The 19,883-nt window shown below is 49.7% G+C and overlaps 1 protein-coding gene across 1 annotated transcript in view; it reads right to left on the bottom strand.

Moving 5' to 3' along the window:
• CACNA1D (calcium voltage-gated channel subunit alpha1 D) overlaps window positions 1–19,883 on the bottom strand; it is a 301,531-nt gene that overhangs the window by 47,893 nt on the left and 233,755 nt on the right. The window contains exons 21-29 of the mRNA XM_042927310.1: window positions 19,030–19,089; window positions 15,880–15,986; window positions 14,188–14,275; window positions 13,062–13,169; window positions 12,923–12,975; window positions 11,304–11,450; window positions 9,649–9,850; window positions 7,432–7,590; window positions 5,997–6,107 (exon numbers count right to left, since the gene is read on the bottom strand). Coding sequence (XP_042783244.1) covers window positions 5,997–6,107; window positions 7,432–7,590; window positions 9,649–9,850; window positions 11,304–11,450; window positions 12,923–12,975; window positions 13,062–13,169; window positions 14,188–14,275; window positions 15,880–15,986; window positions 19,030–19,089 — 1,035 coding nt within the window. The remainder of the gene's footprint in view (window positions 1–5,996; window positions 6,108–7,431; window positions 7,591–9,648; window positions 9,851–11,303; window positions 11,451–12,922; window positions 12,976–13,061; window positions 13,170–14,187; window positions 14,276–15,879; window positions 15,987–19,029; window positions 19,090–19,883) is intronic.

The following is a 19,883-nucleotide window of genomic DNA, read 5'->3' as shown; positions in this document are numbered from 1 at the left end:
CAAAGGGGAGTCAGCAGGCCCTCCCCCTGCTCCTTCCATGGGGTACCCAGCCACACCACGTCCTTCTCTTTCCCAGTGAAAGAGCACTGTGACCAGGCATTTCACACGTTCTCCATTCTGTGCCCTTAAAGCAGCAACCGTTTCTGTTCCTCATGCATGCAAGAGTTACAGAAGGTGTGCTCTGTTCTCCCAGAACTCTTGGGCACACGAGGACAGAGGCACAGTGATGCACACAGTCCAGGGCACAGAGCTGTGCCAGGGGAACTCACTCTGGGCGGGGGGGGGCAGGAGACCGTGTAGGGAGCCCACTGGAGGTCTCACAAAGGAAACGGACCATCAAGGGTTATGATGTGCTAAGCGTCCCATTGACTTTAAGAGAATCCACCTTGGTCCCTAGCTCTCCTCCTTTCCCTCTCCACCCTCCAGGCAGGAGGACTCCTTGCCAGCCCTCAGAACCACCAACAGGTTCTTCCCCTGATCCTGATGGCTCTACAATCCCAGCCCTAACTCTGTCTACCCAAACCCACTTCCTCCCTCAAGGTCGGACCAAATGCCAGCCCCTCGAAGGCACCTTTTCAGATCCTCCTGACGTCCACTTCTGCCTCTCTCTCTCTCACATCCTCATCACTGAATTTTGGGTCTTTTCAGGTTTACCCCACTGAAAACCCTCTGTGCTGACTCTTACATCCCCTCCTCTACTGACCCCACTATCTACCCTGGAACCTTGAGCCTGCTGCTCAACATACTGCAGGGTCTTTCTTCCACTGACCTAGCATCCTATCATCCTTCGGATCTCCATATCCTACAGCGATCATGATGGCACAATGTCCCTAGGACTGTGACTTATCAATCCATCTATCTATCTCCCTATCTACGGCATACATTTTACATATTCCCTCTTGTGGGCTCACACATTTTATGCCTGCTGCCTCCTGACATTCTGTCTGCAAATCAATGATGTCTTTTCAAGAAATCAGAACATGTTTTGGAAATAAAAAATTTCAGGTCTGAATTACATAAAAAGCAGTCAAGCATGCTTACAACTGGGTACACTTAGTGCAGATGAAGAAAACCAGAACAGAAGGTACTTTGAAGTGTCAGGTTCCATGAACTCATGATCAATACAGGCCCCAAGGAAGCCACTGCAGAGCCCAGCCTTTGGTGACAGATAGAAAATGTGGACATGTTGGCCATCCTGATAACTGGAGTAGGGATGCTTATTCTGGTTACCGTTGATCACTCTAAGTGCATTTACGGGGAAGCTATGATACTGACTGATGGTTTGAGCTTTTAAAAGTTTCATCTTGAATAATGTAAGATTTTCCCACCCAACTGCCATGACTTCTCACCCACTGCTCCCCTCTCTCCTCCCGTCCTCTGTCACATGTTACCTTGTTGGCTGCCATCCTCCCAGACCCCCTTCTCTGGCCTCCAACAGGTAAACAAAGGGATTCTGCCTGCACCAATTCTGACAACCTGTGCACATGTCTAAATGGGACAAGTCTTCACGAACGCCACGTTTAGCGCCTTCTGGCTTTTCTTCCCAATGATCCATGATTCTTGGCTGCCAGATGGGGCCAAGGCCAGCCCCTGTGAGGACCAGACTAGGCCCGCTGAGCACGCCAGTACTGCTGGCTGGCCAGGAGACAGAGCTCGCACCTGGACCGGAATGAGCACACGGCTTCCTTCAGGGGGAAGGCCTCCTAACACACAAGGCAGCTGGGTCGGGGTGCTGAGTTGCTGCCGCGCGGGTGCCCCGATCGTCCAAGTGCCGGGTTCCCTTATTCACGGGCAACAGGCATCTGACTGGCAGCCTTGCCACAGACTCTACTCTGAGGGCCAGAGCCCGTCCTTCCCTTCCTGGATTTAACAGCAACTCCAAAGTTAAGGGGAGGATGCTGGTCATTCCCACCTCCTCTAGAGAGGGGCTGATGCCTCACTGAGACAGGACACTGTAACACTCAGGCCTCCAGGGTCCACAGAGCAGCTGAAAATCCCGAGTTCCTCCTCCTCTCCTGTCTGGGCACACAACCAGCCCCTGCTCACTTCTGCACCCTGCACACTGCTCCCCCTCGACCCCTGTTATAGCAGGCTGTTTGCCTGAGGCCAAGGCCACCACCTGCATACCTATTTTGGACTTTATTCCTAAAGAGCTCCTCCCTTGCTTTTCTAGAATTATCAGTACTTACCTTTGGATCATTCCCATTGGCCTACACACTATTCACCAACTGGCCCATTCTGAAAATCACCTTAAACCAATGCAATAGGGGCTTAACATTGGGGGTCCTGGAACGTTTTGGCAATCTTGTCAACCCTCTTCAGAAGATCCCTTACACTCACAAAATTGTGCCCACGTCCTAGAGGACTCCTGGGCGGATGGTACACACCCCTGACCCAGGCAACAGGCACAGTCTGAGCCCATGAAGTCTGGCCCAAAGTCCTGGCTAGGGAGAGGGATATTTGGTCTCAAGTGTTATTTGGCATTAGAATAAATCACCTAGAGTAGATGTGGTCACTGAAGAGCTGTAACAACAGTATCAAATTTTCTTTCCAGGAAGTGGAGGATGTCCTTGAAAAAGATTGCTAAGGCTTTGATAGGAGCCTTTATTCCTGTCAGGGACCCTGGGTCAGGGAATGCCATCCCGGGGGGCTGGTGGCAGAAGATACCAGCCTCCATGGTGTTGCAGCTCTGCATGGACGTATGAGAATGTCACCAAAACACTCTATTATTCCCCCAAACCCAACTACCCTTTACTTTTCCCAAGCCCAAGTGGCCAGGAGTATAAATTAGACATTTTCGAGGTAGAACCAAGATCAAAATGCAGACCTGGGAACAAAGTGTGGCTGTTTGGAGAAAAGCCCACAGCCAAGGCAGCTAACCTGGCCTCGGGCACATGCTGAACAAAGACAGGTGACATGAGGAAGCACAAAGAGGGGCCTCAGGAAAATGGAAGTGCTCCTTACTTCCTGCAGGAACCAGTACTTTGGAAAAGGCCCTTCTTTTCAATCTCCCTCCCTGGAGCAAGAGAATTCACCAGAGAATTCCAGTGGCTTCCCCTCAGAGTACTGGAGGGAAAGGCCAGGGAAGTGGCTTATCTCTTACTTAAGTCATGACCTCTCTTCCATTTACAACCTGAGGATGGCACAGTCACCTCCAAGTCAAAAGTGCAGTCTAGAGCGTGCAAGATCAACACCGATGGTGGGTTTTCCCTTGGGGAGCAGACAATACACTCAACAGCTTGCTTGCTTTTCCCTAATTCTTGGGCTCTTCGGCTCCTTACCACCCTCCACTCTGGCCTAACCAACACTCAGAATACCTCTTCCCACGCAGTGAGCCTGCCTCGCCGGCCAGGGCAGCTCCCAGCTATGGGTTCCCTACCTCGGCCCTCCCCGCTTGTGGAGGTGGGGTGATCTGACGTGCAGATCCCGGACTTCTCCCTAAATGTGTGCTCCTGGGATGCCCCACCTCTCCATTAGCCTCTTGAATACAGAAGTCCCCATGGTCAGGTTTCCCAGCTCCTTTTAACCGATCCTCCTGACAGTGCTTCCTCGTCCATCCATCAGGGAGGATTTTGTCCAACTTCACTCTCTGGATTTGTATCCCAGAAGGGCTGCAAGCCCATCTCTCCTGACAGATGCTGACAAGTTTTCCTAGAAGGTGTTCCCCTCACTATGGAGAATGCTGCCCCGAGGGGCCCTGCAACAAATTCCAAACAGAGACAAGGGCTTTTCTGAGACGAGACCCAGGGGCTAGGGTTCCCAACCCTTTGTCCCACGTGTCCATCTCCTGGAAGATTCTTCCTCAGCAGCCTCTACAACTGGGTTCCTCAGCCCTACTGCCCCTCCGAGAAGGAGGAGGGGCCTCACTGACTTCTTGGTGAAAGCCTCCTCACCTGGGTTTGCTTTGTCAACCCAGAAGAGAAAAACAAGGAAAAGTCCGGGAGCGTTTTAAGAAGAGCTTTGTTTCCTGGTGAATTGATTCTTTCCTGCTCCTCAACATAAAATCTGTCTCTCCTGGTTTCAGTGAATGCAGACACCGTGCTCTGCAAGCAAAGAGATGCTCCTATTGCTATTTTATGCTATGGAAATATCTTGCTGGGCAAAACAACAAAGCAGCACAATTTCTAGCGGAAATCACTCATTTTAAAACCCTGATTAATCAGCACTGATTAAAAATTAGCTACTCGTTTCCCTCTTGATATCAACCACTCTTATCACATGCCACCAAACCCTCCTCCCAGGTCTGGTCTCAGCAGGTTACTGGGCAGAGGGGTGTACAAGCCCCTTGGTGTGCCGGCCGGCTAGCAGGCACATGTTCACACGCACACACACACACACACACACGCATGCACGCACGCATGTGCTCTCTCACACATACATGCCATGGGCGAGTGTGCCTTCTCTTCAGCCCAGAATAAGCTCTCAAAAACTTCAGAGCTTAATCACCAGGCAGGGGAAGACACGGTAAGGGCATCTAGAATGTTCCAGAGATATGTTCCATGTTGCATCTTCTCAAGTCCTTTTGATGTTCTTATTTGGCAACCTTTTTCAACAGTCCAGACAAATATTGTTCAAAGAAGTAAAGGTGACAGGGAAGCAAACCAAAAATCTCAAAGGAAATTAAGATGAATTTGGAAAAGGAGGAAATGCTTATGTATGTAGATATGGACAAGTCACAGTAAATAACATCTGGCCATGCATAAAGTGCCAAATTTGACCCCACTGCAATCACCCCAAGTGATCACTTACAAGTGTCCTTTCTTTTTGGTCCACAAAGATCTGATAAAGATTGCATAGAAATTAATTCAAATTAAAGAAAGGAACAGTTTTGGATTAGAATTCCATGTAAATATGGAGTATGTGAAAACCATCACTTTGTAATCGAAGTCTCAGTAAAATCAGTGTCATCGGATACCTTACACACAGATGAACAAATAACCGGGTCACTGAATTCTGTCACCATTTCATTCTAATGGTTTGGGGCTTTTCTAGCAAAGAAGCTGAGGGTCAAATGTCCCCCGGCCCCGCTGGGGTCTGCTCCTCTGTCTATGGTTTTAGAACAAGGGGGCATCGTTACTTGACGATGATGGTGGTGGCGGTCAGAGTAACAGTACCGGCATGTCCACAGCATGTTACCACATGCCAGGTACTTCTCTAAGCATGGCACAGATAGTGATTCTTTATCCCTCACAGCTGCCTTGTGACACAGAACCAGCAGTGCCCTCATTTTTCAGGCAAGGAAACTGAAGCGCAGAGCAGTGAAGGAACTCACTCGCGTTAGCAAACGGGGAGTATGGGTTTGGACCCAAAGTCGTGTGTGCACTTTGACACCGTTCCATCAGCCTCTTCAACCACAGACACTGACAACTAGGGGACTGGATTCACACCCTCCCCGAATGCGAGAGGATATGCTGACTAGCCCAACAGAGTTTAACAAACTTCATGTCTTGTTTGGTCTTAAAGTCAAGTGACATTTTTCTAAGTCAAATAAACGAAAGGTGGCACGGCAGGAGGAGATCTCCAACTGGTAGAACTTTCCATAAAAGGTGAAAAAGAAGCTGTAGACCAAGAACAAATAAAACCAAAGACTTTCTCCTGGAAACCTAAGAGTAAAATCAAGGCTGAATTCTTTCTAATGGGTTCTGTTTAAAACAGTGTCTCCAGTGCTCAAGCGATGAGGCAAGTTTCCCTGAGAAAGCATGACGTGTTATTCTAGAGACTGAAAACCTAGTTTCAAACAATTTCCATCCTGCAAATTCCCAATTCTGTACCCCTTTCTTCTTTTTCTCAGAATTGTTTTTATGAGGTTTTGTTTTGTAGTTTTGCTTTCCAATATGTACCCAGATGCCCTAATCAGATTCTAACGTTCTCAGGTGATAACCCAGTTATCGGCCAGAGCAATTCAGCGTAACTCAGTAACACACAATGAACAGGAAGTGTGTGCTTCTCTGGGGTGATTCAACAACAGTCTTCGGAAGGTGGGTCCAGCTACTCACCTTAGGTTTAAATGCAATGACTTTCAAAACCATCTCGACGGTGAACACCCCAGTGAAGACCATGTTCAGAATGTCCATGGCGTCATTAAATATCTTGGACTGCTCGTGGTGCTGTGGACGATGACAGAGGCATGGTTCTCAGAAGACCCAGCCCAGCCAGCCTCACAAAAGGAGGTTCCCCAGCCCCCTGGTCCCTGTAGGCATCCACCCTCTGCTTGGACATGGAGGCAACCTTCACTGGTTCTAGCGCACGTGATTAACTCACCACAAAGCACAGGGGAGCCTTGACAGAATGAGGATGATTGGAAGATGAAGGGGAAATACATCCATGTCCTCTGCTCAGGATGAAGGGAACCCACCCTTCCTCCTGGCTGGGTTTATGTTCAGGGCCTTGACCCAGGCACAAGGCAGAACCCACCCAAATGTCTACGACTAAAGGTAGGATTTGGTTGGAGATCATTTTGATGCCATTATTAGGTCCACGTTCAATAAAAGGCCATATTATCTTGACCTCACACTTCTTCCCTACATTGGCATGTGGTCCTTCTCGTTCATAAAGACTTCTTAAATTTACAAAAACATGCCAGAAAATGTCCCTCTGGTGGCTTTTAGACCCATTTTCTAAACAGCACTGGGAGTTGGTTTGATTTGCTCAAGTTGTGTGGAAACTGGATCTAGACCTTGGCTTCTGTGCTAGGGAATTATCTACTCAACAGTATAACTGCCAGACCTGCTCACTGTTAATACCAACTTGGCCAACTGAAGGGAGTTACATGCCTTGCCCCCAGTATAGTAAGAAGTGGCTATAATGCAGGTCAAGCTCTTCCCCATGAACTGGAAGATTCCCCACTCTCATACTGAGAGCTCCTTGAGGACAGAAATGTGACTTATGTTTTGTTTTTCAACACTGGGTGTTTACTTTGTGACAGGCCCAGTGCCAGTGCCTGATGTGAATTTTCCAGTGCAAACCTTACCTCTGGCATAGATATGATAGATTTCCTATTTTGCCAATGAAGAAAGCAAGGCTCGGAGGATTTAAATAACCTTGCCAAGATTGCCCATCTGGTAAGGAGTAAGGCAGGACTGGAATGCCTGTCTGTCCAACTCCACACAGACCAAGCTTTAGTCCTCAGATGCTCCCTGGCCGCAGGAGGCCCATAGTAAATGTTTACAGAATTGAATGCCAGGTCCAGGCTCCAGGGAAATGTTACCTATGGTCATGCTGTAGAGGTGGTCTCTTAAACAAGAGGGCCATCCTAGATGCCTGCCGTGACAGCTGTTAGCCAGAATGGGACTCTGGCCAAACTACAGCCTAGATTCATCAGAAAATCAAACCCATTCTCTTGTGACGGGGTGGCATGCCCCCCTGAGAATTTGGGGCAGGGGGCTGTGCAGAAGGCCCAGACGTGACCCCCACGGCTGTCTCCATTTTTACCTGCATGGCCAAGCAGAGTGTGTTGAGCATGATGAGGACAAACATCATGTATTCGAAAGGCGAGGAGTTCACCACGTACCAGAACTTGTACTGGTAGGGGTTTTTGGGGATGTATCTCCGCAAGGGACGTGCTTTCAAGGCGTATTCGACACACTGACGCTGCAAGGGCAAAAAAAGAGCAAGGAGGGGTCCTGAGCACACCCATGGGAGTCGGATATACTTCCGCCCGCTTTGAAAGGACGGACACGCACCCACCAAGGGGGACTGTGGACCAGGGGGAAACCACAATAGCCACTCCCACGGGTGCCTTGGTCACTGGCCAAGGGCCTCTAGCTCCGTCACCTCATCAACCCCTCACAGCAACCTGGGGGGTGGGTTAGCAGAGCACCGAGTCTGCTTCCATTTTCCTTATTAAGACGGAAGGCCAGAGCCGTGAAATGCCTTGCTGGAGGTTCTTTGGTACACAAGCAGAGGAGCAGAGCCTAACCCAGGCCTCATCCCTACCTTTCCTCTCTGCTGGTGCATTATGCCTGCGGTTCTGGCACCTCTAGCAAAGGAAGCCAGGTAACAAGAGGCACAGAAATCCTGTGGAGCCAGAGAGGCTGGACTCACTCCCCAAGACAGGATCCACATGAGACACCTCTTGGGAGCCAGACCGTATTAACCACACGTGTCTAATGGTGTGTCTGCCTGGGACCTTCTGACACTCGGGAGCTTGTCATGTTCATCTCAGAGCCCCCAGGATGTGGTCAGAAATGATGGCCAGAGCACTGTCCTTCTCACTCACTCTGGGGCTGAGACTGGTCCACCCTTTGCAGCCCAGAGGGACCTCCAGCCCCGTGGGCTCAGTGTAAGGCCACACTTGCTCTTAGACCCAGACCAACTCCATTCTCCTGCTTTGACCCTGGGTTCTGACTTCAGATAGGCTCCCTCTGTCCAGAATCTGGCCCTGCTGTGACCCCTCACACTGACTCCAGGGACCCCCAATTCGAACCTCTTCTGGACCTCAAGTGCTGACACAATTGTAGCTCTGGTTCTGCCACCTCAGCCAGCCTGGGCCTCGCCCTGACATTCTCCTTCCAGGGGCTGGGAGGTGGGAGGAGTGGGGGATGATGAGGAGCAGGACCAGGCTTCCTTCTGATCACCCCTTATGGGATCTGAAGGGACGCCCTGACAACTCAAAGCAACATCTTCCTACAAACCAAGCCGGCCCTGTCCTCATTGCCCCAGAGGGCACAGCTGCGGCCAGAGACAGCCAGCCTTACCACAGCCACTTCCTCTCAGGAACCCAGGCTGGCAGATGTTCCCTGCTCCTATGTCATCATCAAATGGGAGTGCTAGCAAACCAGGGCCCAGGGGAAACTCCCAGAGCAGAATCTCCACCTCACCATCTTTTAGCGCTGGAAGGGACCTCTAAAAGCAACTCCTGGGTGCCCTCAATCTACAGCAAGCCCAGAGAGGAGCAGGTCTCCTGGCTCTCTCATATCATCACTCAATCAGAGCCAAAGGCCCCTGCTGCTATCAGATTTGTTCAAACAAGGCAGTGGATAACGGGAGAATGACACCAGTGCAATATTAGACACAGGTTTAAAGTTAGTGACTTTTCCTGCAGTGTGATAGGTTACTTCCTCCTAAGTCAATGGTTCTCAACCATGGGACATTTGGCAATGTCTGGAGAGGTCTTCTGGTTGTCAAAACTCAGGGCAGCGGGTTGCTACTGGAATTGAGTGGGTATAGTCCAGGGATTCTGTTAAACATCCTACAAAGCACACAATGCTCAACTGAAAATTATCTAGCCTAAAATATCAATGGTGCTGAGGTTGAGGAGATAAGACACAATCCACGCCGCCCCCTCCCCCCCCCCCCCCGTAAGGGCTGTGGGAGGAGCAGTGGGTGCTTTCCGGCCCCTGGCCACATCCCCCACCAAGCTTACGAGCCATCACTCATGGGTCATGCCTGCAGAAGGTGGCCTAAGCATTCTTTGACTTCTCCATAGGGTGGGGTTGATTTCACAATTACAAGGTCTGATCTGTATCTGAGAAACGCGCTCTCCCCAGCAAGGACTCAAAGTGGCTGAGAGGGTGCTGTGAACAGGCCCTGAGTCCCCGGGACAGCCAGCGGATGCACGCCTTCTGTGTGCACAGAAGAAGCTGGCAACACACAAGCCACTCCTCTCTTGCTTAAGGGACAGAAGCCCAAACAGTGTGTGACTTTAACCTGATTTTTGTCCAGCTCACAGTTCTTATACTCTTTCTCTCCCTGCTCCTGAAATGTGACGATGACGAAGCCCACAAAGATGTTCATCATGAAGAAAGCCACAATGATGATGTAGATGATGAAGAAGATGGAGATCTCCACGCGGTAGTTGTAGATGGGGCCAACATTCTCTCCGTTGGAGTCGATGGCTTTATACAGCAACCTGGAGAACAGAAGCACTGGGTGAGCCCTGCCACCTGCCCAGACGTGCACCTCTTCTGACGGCCTCTGTGGGCCCACCCCCTGCCTGTCAGACCCTTCCCTCGGAGCCCACCCATAGCCCCTGGACACACAGGTCCCCGAGGCACCCTCCTTGGCATTAGGCCCAGCCGGCCCAGCGCCCAGAGGAGGGGACACCTGAGATACATTTGTTGACTGATGTTTTGAGGACATGAGAAAAGATTTCATGGATATTCAACAATGCTCCTTTTTACTGACAGATGGGAGAGAGGAAGGACACCACGTGTAAGACACTGGCAGAACTGAAAACTGTACACACGCCAACAAGGACAATAAGCGAGCAACCCGGGATTTCCAAAGAACTGAGAAGTTCCCCAAACTGAAATATACACAGAAATTAAATATATGCTAAGCAGAACTCTCAGTAGGAAGAAAGGAAATTACCGTAAGATCCCCAAGTTAAAATTACCCCCACTCTGATGCAGATTCAGCACTGTCAGGGCACCCACCCCACGCTGGGCTGTGCTACACACTTTCACAGCCATCTGCAAAGGCAGACATTACAGTCATCCCCATTGGGAAGCTCACAGAGCGATCTAGGTGACCAAAGTCATACTCCTTGGGGGCAAAGCCAGCAGATGAGCCCAGCTCCTCTGAGCCCCAGGTCCAAAATCTGCTCACTTTCCCTCACCTGCCATCCTGATTTGCTAAAACACACTGCTGAAAACCCAAGAGTGCAGCCAGTGCCTCCACAGAGTAAAGGGGCTCACTCCTGCCTCTTTTCTCCCCAGGACCAGTTCCCTAATGAACAAACCCCACCCAACTGCCCTCTTCCTCCCACAGGCTCTCCTGTAAAACTTCTGACTCTCCCATGCATCCAGAGAGTTCTGCCAGCCTGACAGAGTGAACTTGTCCACCTTCTGCAGTTCCTCTGGGCGTGAGAACTTGACATTCGGGACTCTGCGTATGTACATACATCTAGGTGGCAGGAGCTGGGGCTGGGGTGGGTATCAGAGCACAGGGAACAAAGGTGTAAGAGACTTCCCTTTTGTATTCTACCTTCTTCCCTGCTTCTGGATTTTTTTTTTTTTTTAACTTTACTCATCAAAATCCTAGCCATCCTTCAGAACCCTATTCTGCACATCTCTGACATGGCAGAAGCTCCTGCCTGGTTTGACTGCCTGATACTCTGACTAGCTTCGGGCCTTGAAGAGAGGAACATGTTGAGACCACTGTTTCTCCCACAGGGCTTAACACAGCACGCTGCACGAAGCTGGTACCAAAAGCACATTTTATGAATGAGCGAGTGAGCGGGTCAGTGAAAGACATGGCACTTTGGCAGCCACCCATGTCTGGCGCACATTAGAACTGGGAACGAATGACTGAACGACTGAATGGATGGCTTGGGACATTATCAAGGTGTTCTCTATACTTACGCAGGCCAGCCCTCAAACGTGGAGACCGTGAACAGCGCCATCATAGCAGAAAGGACGTTGTCAAAGTTGAAATCACTATTTTGCCAGATCCTCTCACGGACCACAGGGTTATCAACGTCCCCATCCTTGTAGAGGATGAAAAGCCCCCTAAGGAGGAAAAGAAGTGTGGGTTATTCTGGCTTGACCTGAGATCAGTCACAGCTGCTCCAAGGCCACGTCCAGGCACCATTGCACTGTCTGCCAGCCAGGCCCCACCTCTGGGCCGAGCACAGCCTGAGTTTTTCCTCTTCTTGTCCTGCGTTTACTCTAGTCTACAGTTCCAATAATCACTGAGGACCTACTAGTTTAATGAGTATTCTCTAGAGCAACTAGGCAGATATCCAGCATATGGCTGATAACAAATGAAAACTACCCAACAGTAAACGCCTCTCATATGCGATGGGCTCAACGCATACACTGAAGACTCAGAGGCTCTGGCCTGGAGAATTCTGCAAGCTCCGGGAAGCAAGCCCGGGTACACCCTCCTCTCAGCCTTTTGGCTATAATCACACTCTTTCTCTTTGTATTAACGATATTCCCAGTTTTCTTTCCAAAATAATTCTATAATTTCTGATACACAATATTTGTCATCGAATTTCATTTCTGGAAAGGGGCCAATGTCTTTATTCCACAGATGGGGAAGCAGAGGCTTAGTGAGAGAAGAGAAGGGGTCTTCACCCTGCTGCCTTGCCGCATAAACTCCAGGGGGCGCCCCCCCGGGGCGCCCCCCCCCCCCCCCCGCAGCCTGCATGGATGATGCCCCCGGAGGTGCACAATCAGTCACACTGAGGCTGATATACTCTGACCGCACCTTCTGCTGAAAAGAAACCCCAAATGGAATGTAAGCAGTGCAAGCAAGTCCTCAGTCGGTGCCGTCCCAAAGGGATGGGGACACACAGAACTCTACGCAGTCTTACAACCTGAGGCAATGGTTTCGTGTCTGCCTTCATATTCTTCCGGACATGTTGGGATAAGAGGCACGAGTATTTCTCACTTTGTCTCTCCTCTGCCTGTTCTTGTGAATAAAAACATGCCCCGAATGTGGGTGCCAAGAGCAAGGGGAGAAAGGCAGCCTGGAAAACATGTCGGTAGAGGCTAGCCAGCTCCTGAATGCCAGGGAGTTGAGCTTCGAGTTCCAGTTGGGGGAGGGGGATTTATCCATGTGGCTGGAAGGTGGGGGGGCTCTCTGGGGAATTTTGGAATTGTTATTTTAGGTTTCAGTGCATGCCCTCCCCCTGATTTTAGAGATTCTATACCAAACATCAAAAGCCATCTATCCATTCTTTTGGGGGTGATAAAGGTTTGGAACTAGAACAAGTAGGCCATGCTTGTCCCACAGTGTGACTGTACTAAATGTCACTGAATTGCACAGTTTAAAATGATTACTTTTATGATATGTGAATGTCACTTCAAAACTACCACCACCCCCCCCCCCCACCCATCCTCTCTCCAGCCATGAGCTGAGCATATAAGCCTCTCACAATCCATGATGAAAACTTCTGAAAAGTGAGCAAAAGCAGACCCTCCAAGTGTCTTATTTGTGCTTCCTCGTTCCCTACTCTCACGTTCAGGACACTCACCTGCACTCTTCGGGGTTACTTTTGGCTTCGTCCGTGCAGCGATAGAACTTCCCCTGCGTACAGAAGAGATAGGCAGTCAAATGCAGGCTCCCCACAAAGAGATCAGCTGGGCTTCAGGCCAGAAGGCACATCCACGTACCTTGAACAACTGGACCCCGATGCAGGCGAACATGAACTGGAGAAGGGTGGTGACGATCATGATGTTGCCAATGGTCCGGATGGCCACGAAGACGCACTGGACCACGTGCTGGGGAGAGAGGACCCGGGGAAGGCAGAGGGATGTCATCTGCTTTTGTTGTTTCAGCCACAGGGCGAGCTAATACCCATCAGGATTTTCTACGTTTATGTGCATTTTTATATGATTTTCCAAATTTGTGCCTCCCTTGCACTTGTTTTTCAGGTAGTTATCTGTGGGGAGTTACCCCCTGTGCAGTGGGGCCACCTGGGAGGAGCACCCTACAGACCAGCCCCTCCCTGGTTTCCTCCAAAGTGGTTTAGTCAGAAGAAACACTACCAGGTGCGGCACTGCCTGGCACACAGGTCCACAGGGACCCCTGCCCCCCATAAAAGGACTCAGGAAAATGCAAAACCTCTGGCCTTTTATACAACCTGCATGAGAATAGATTTAAAGACCAAAATAAACCCAAGATCATATTATTTGTTTAATTTAATTTTTTCAGTTTATTTCTTTTAGCAATCTGTACCCCAACGTGGCACTCAAGCGCACGACTCTGAGATCAAGCATTGCATGCTCCTCTGATTGAGCCAGCCAGGCACCCCAACCCAAGAAAATACTAATAATTTTTAAAAAGTAATAGAACAGTAATCTCATAAAGAAAAATAAATTAGCAAAGAGAAAGAAAATATTTGTAAAATGCTTTCAGCACTTGTCAGAGGTAGCGTCACTGGTTAGAAATGGCCTTTCCAGGGGCACCTGGGTGGCTCAGTCGGTTAAGCGACCAACTTTGGCTCAGGTCATGAGCTTGTGGTTCTTGTGTTCGAGCTCCACATCGAGCCATCTGTGGTCAGCATCAGATCCTCTGTCTCCTTCTCTCTCTCTGCCCCCCCCCCACCCCCGTGTGCGTGCACATGCATGCTCTCTCTCCCAAAAATAAAAACATTAAAAAATAATAATAAAATGTTCAGAATAAAAAAAAAAAAAAGAAATGTCCTTTCCAAATGTACAGCCGTGTAAAACCCATCAAGCCTCAGCCCAGCTCTGGCCCCAACCAAAGCAGCCTGGGCCGGAGGGCAGAAATCCAAACCTTAAGTCCTTTCGCTCTGTTGATCGCCCTGAGCGGCCTCAGGACCCTTAAGACCCTCAGAATCTTCACAACAGAGATGGCACTGGATCTAAGGAAAAGAGCAAAGAAGGAAGGCAGAGTGTATTACAATCAGATAAAATACTTTGGAATTATTTCACGTGGCCTTCACTGTAGGACCATGGCCCGGATGGGGCTGAGCTCACCTCCCCCCAGTGCCCCTCCCCCCAGCACCCTCCCTCCCTCTCTCTCTCTCTCTCTCTCTCTCTCTCACACACACACACACACACACACACACACACACACACACACACTCACACTCACACACACATAGGTCTTTCTCCATCCAGCCCACACTCACGGCCCCTCTTGGGCCAGGCCCATGGGACTCGCAGAGGCCCTGACTGGGGCGCGGAGCTAAGGCAGCAGAGGCACAATTTAGCAATTTCCTTTGTCCTTTTTGCTCAGTGTAAATGCTAGGCAGTCCTTGGCTTTCAGGCTGCAGGTCTGTTTGGTCGGGTTTGCTCTCAGAGGTGGGAGAGCTGCTGTGGTGCCCTGGGCGGGGCTTCTCTGGCCTCTGCGGAGTTCGCTGTTGGGTGGGACACAATCACCACCTGTGTGGTGGGGCTGACAACGGAGGGGATGCAGGACAAGCTGCCAGGAGAGCACATCCTCCGGGAGCTGGGGACATGGTAGCCATGTGAGTCCAGGGGTCAGCGGGACAAAGGCGGGGGGTGCTCCAGGGCAGACGGGAGAACACGGCTCACGCAGCCCCACAGGCGGCTGGAGCACATGCTCGGGAGGCAGAGGGCAGACACAGCCTGGCATTTATGGGGCCTGCAAAGATGCTGTGAGAACACCCTCTCTCTAGCTGCGACTGCTGCCTCCCTCCCCCTGGGCAGTGGTGGGAGGTGAGGACCAGCACAGAGGGCCATCTCAGGCAGGGGTCCTCGGTCTTCTGAGGGGGATGCAGCCTCCCCATTTAACTTGAGCTCGGAGGTAGTAGGTGAGCACGTTTCCTCATAGGGGGTACTGATGGCCAGCACCTGAGCACAGGTACTTGTAAGTCAGCAGGAAAGCAAGGCCACGGCGGGACATTCCTATGGGAACTTCTGCCCCAGACCCCCGAGGTACAGCAGGCAGGCAGCTTGCAGCTGGGGCTATTCCCCACCAGACATTGGTAAAGGCCATGGAAAGGCCCTGGGGCCCTGAGTTGTAGCCTCGGCCCCCTTCTAGCTGAAACTTGTAGAAGACAAAAGAAAGGGGTCATGGCAGCTGCTATATCCTGGAGATCAAGGGAGGAAGCCTTCAATATCCAATCTGTAAGTTCCCCCAGAGGCCCCCTCTTGTATGAGAACTGTAGTACTTTGAGAGAAGGACTACACGATGCCCGGGAGGAAGCTGAACTAGAACCGGGCTTCCCTCTCTCCCAGTTCAGACTTCTCTGTTGAAAGCAAATATCACAGACAGTAATATGCCCAACCTGGCAGGGGGCATGGAGAGAAGGAGAAACACAAGAAACACGAACAGTGCCAATGCCCTCTGGCATGCACACAAATCGGGCTTTCCAGGGTAACTGAATGTACTTGTTAAAGTGATGCCTAGCCTTTATGAATTATGTTAAAATCCCTCCCAGAAACCATCCTGCCCAAGAGTCCTGTGCTCACACACTCACACCCACCCCAGAATACTTACTGGATCCCGAATGATACCAGGGATACCCCGACAACCAGCATATCCAGCAGATTGAAGTAGTTCCTGCAGAAAGCCCCTTTGTGGAGGAAAGCTCCAAAAGTCGCCATCTATAAACAGAATCATGAGTGATTTACTGTGTTTTTTTTTCTTTCTCTCCAGAAGAAAAGAAACCTGGGCTCTTTACAAAACCTCCAGGAAAGTACTTTATTAACAAGCATGCATTAGGAAGCCAGACATATAAACCAGCAGGGCTGAGCAACCAGATATTGGTTCAATAATGGAAATGGGGCAGCAGATTTCAGACACATTTCAGAGGAGACCAGTCTAGACTTCATATCAGTGATAGTAAACTGCAAGTAGAAATCCAACGTGGGCAGGTCCAAAGAGCCTGTCCCAGGAGTGTCCGCATGGCCCTGCTCATCAGGTAACTTGGCTGCCCCACAAAATGCTGGCTCTGGCCCCTGAGGCCCCAGAAGAGCCTACATCACTGACCCCAGCGTGCCTTCACAGTGCGGCTAGCGAAAGTGCTGGAGCCCAAAGCTCATAGGCTCTGTTCACAGAGACTCACGCTGTTTAGGCCCCTGCCTGCTGCTAATGGTCCTCCAGCAAGACATCCAGTTTACACGGTGCTTCAGGGGCACCTGGGTGGGGGCGCTCAGTCGGTTAAGCATTTGACTTTAGCTCAGGTCACGATCTCAGGGTTCGTGGGTTCGAGCCCTGTGTCGGGCTCTGTGCTGACGGATCAGAGCCTGGAGCCTGCTTTGGATTCTGTGTCTCCCTCTCTCTCTGTCCCTTCCCCACTCACGTTCTTTGTCTCTCAAACATAATGTTTAAAAAAAAAAATGGTGCTTCCAAGCCCAGTGACTCCAGCACATGCAAGGTGTGGCCAGGAAGCTGTCACAGGCGTCTCCCCAGGGCAGTTGCCCTGCTTTGCAGTCAATGTCATGTGCACCCAGAGCACCACCTCAGGTGCCCCAGAAAGGTGCCTACTGGTGATGCACAAAGGAGTTTGGTGAGGACGTTCCCAGAGCAAAAACAGCAAAGTACACAGGGTTCATTGTGTGCTAAAAAAAAAAAAGGAGGGGGGAGGGCGTCTGGGTGGCTCAGTCAGTTGGGCATCCAACTTCGGCTCAGGCCATGATCTTGCTGTTGCTGAGTTCGAGCTCCAGGTCGGGCTCGTGCTGACAGCTCAGAGCCTGGAGCCTGCTTCGGATTCTGTGTCTCCCTCTCTCTCTTCTTCCCCCCCCCCCTCAAAAATAAATAAACATTAAAAAAAAAAAAAGATGAAGGAGGCTCAGGGGAGTATAGAACAGGAGGGCCAGAGTCATGAAACAGTTACACTGAACCATATAAAATCACCAACACACCACCATTCTTGACCTACACAAATGGCAGTTTGCTGTGGTTCAACCGAATAGCCATATAGCCTTGCCAGTGTTCCCACGGCCAGCAGGAACCACCGCTTCAGATGCTAGATGCTTCTCGGCGAGCCTCCATTGTCTGAGTCCTTCCGGTTTCTAAGCTTGTTTCCCACCCTCTCACACAGGTTTTAAATGAAGAAAACTCAGAATACATAAGTCACTGAGGCAAATATGCAGAAATTTAAAAGCAACAATGGTTTTTTTGTTTCTTTTAAATAACCCTGTATCTCATTGGCCCCAAAGCCCACGAATGATGATAATCATTTAACAACTTAGACATGTGGGAAGTAGAATAAAACCTCGATGAGCTGAGCTAACAGATTAAGTGGATCATGTTCCCAATTCAGTTTGAAGAGAAGGCGGCAAATTATAAGGAAAAAAAAAAAGACAGCTCAGGATGAAGTAGAGGCAGGGTGAGTATGCTTGACCCCACCCCCTGTGCATTGCGTGCGTACTCCTTATGACGGAAGCCCTGTTAGATTCAGCTAACCCCCGCACCCACTTAGGAGACAACTGTCGGCCACATTCACCGGCTTAAAGGCAGGAAAGTGAATGTGAATTTTTAGAGTTTTTAACAAAGGTTTAAACAGAGGCTGGTTGGTTTTGTGCTAATGTTTTTATTAATTGAAAATAAAAGGAACTCTAAGTACCCCATTCCCTGGCAAAGTTCATCGAGGTTTCATTTCATAAAATATTTTGTAAAGAGCCCAAGTTCTACAGTAGTTGAACATGAAATACATTTCTTTTTCCTGAGATGCACACGTAAAAACCCAAAATTGGTTTAAAGGAAATTGTGGTGAAAATTCCTCAGCTTGTCTCCCCACTGGGACACAGTTGCTCTGACAGTTGTCACGGGCCACACTGTCCCGGTCCTGCAGTGACCCATGCCACTTAGCACGTCAGAGGTGTTCCTGGCTCTCTGCTGCGGGTCTCCAGACCTCGGCACGCGCGGGGAATGAGCCGGGCCCGGGTGGCCTTTGCAATCTGTACACAAACCATGCAGCAATGGCAACTGTGAGCTCATGCATGGGCAGTACATTTAGGGCGCCCTGTCCAAAGGGTGCTCCTTTTGTTTGTGTAAATGTAAGCCCATCCATTAAAGCGTATCAAATATCTTAACACAAATAGGTTATCTTGCAAATCCCATTGCAAGAAAATAGTGTGTTACTATTTTAGGCCACTGAAAACCATTCCATCAAAGAAATGAAAGGAGAGACATTCCCTTCATAGGATAAATGCTTTTCCTCTGACTTTGAGGTCAGGAAAGGTGGAAGAAGGTTCACACATAGTGATGTGTCTGTTGTCAGATGGCACATTTCAGAGGATATATTTTAAAAGGAGCAAAATAATTTCCAGTCATTATTATGAAGCCAAAGAAGTTCCTACATGCATTTAAAGGTTAAAAAGAAACAGCAAAAACATGTTGAATGGTTACAGGAACAAAAAAAAATCCTTTGGTTTACAAAAAAAAGTGTAGCTTGATCACAGAAGGCAAAAAATAAAAAAAATAGTCAAAAGCACTTCACGCTTCTTTGCCGTGTGTCACACAGGAGCAGGCCCCTTCGACACACTGCTGTGGGACCTGTTACCTTCAAAACGATCTCAAATGCAAAAGTACCAGTGAAGACATAATCTGCGTAACCTAGCATCTGGAAAGTAAACAAAGAATTGCAACTATTATTGCTACAGCTGCTTTAGAGTACGTGAGGATCAATGAAAAAGCCGTTACCTTTAACAGGATTTCAACTGTAAAGATGGCTGTGAAAGCATAGTCAAAGTAACCCAGTATCTGCAAGGTACAACACGTTGGAAATGAGAAAAAGGCATCCGGATGAACTCCAACAGCGTGCGCGCCCATGGGCAGAACCCCCACATGCAGTCAGACACCCGCACCCCTGAGATAAGCCTGCCGCTCTGGAGGCAGGTGCAGAGACGCTTATAAATGCCCCACCCGGCCCAGTGACAGCTCTTCTTTGTGACCGAGAAAGAGCATCTGGGGACACTTACCTCCTTTCACCACTCATGCGGACTCTCCTCCCTGTCTCGTGTCATGGACAGACAGAAGCTCATTTCTAAAAGCGCTTTTAATAACCTCTGCTCATCAGAGCACAACATGGACAAACTTGTGACACCAGATAAACCGGAGCCTTATACACGTTTCAGATTTTTAAAGGGAATTCTTAGAAGAATGAAATATGGTGTCATATTTCACCATATAGCTGAGCTTCAGTTTGGTGGAAAAATGTAAATAAAGATGTTAAGTGGCATCCAACAGGGCCAGAAGTTTCCACATGCCCCTTCCGATTCTAGCCCGTGAAAACAGGGTGGAAGTGCCCCTCCGTCACCTGTGTGCAGGGCTGAATAAGTCCTCAGAGAAGAGTTCTACTTATGGTCCTGCTCTGCATCTAACACTGCTCTCTCCAAACACTGGGTTTTTGTTTTTTACCTAGCTGGGCCCACTCAAAGAACAGACTGACCTGGCCTTTGAATAATCGGTCCAGGCTGCTTTTATCAGTATTCCTAAAAATATCATCTACCCTCCAACTGAGTCCTGCTCAGGGAACCCTTTGGGGGTCCCTGCTG

Source organism: Panthera leo, chromosome A2, assembly GCF_018350215.1.
Source record: "Panthera leo isolate Ple1 chromosome A2, P.leo_Ple1_pat1.1, whole genome shotgun sequence".
Lineage (NCBI taxonomy): Eukaryota > Metazoa > Chordata > Mammalia > Carnivora > Felidae > Panthera > Panthera leo.
This window is presented reverse-complemented; position numbering and strand designations above follow the sequence as displayed.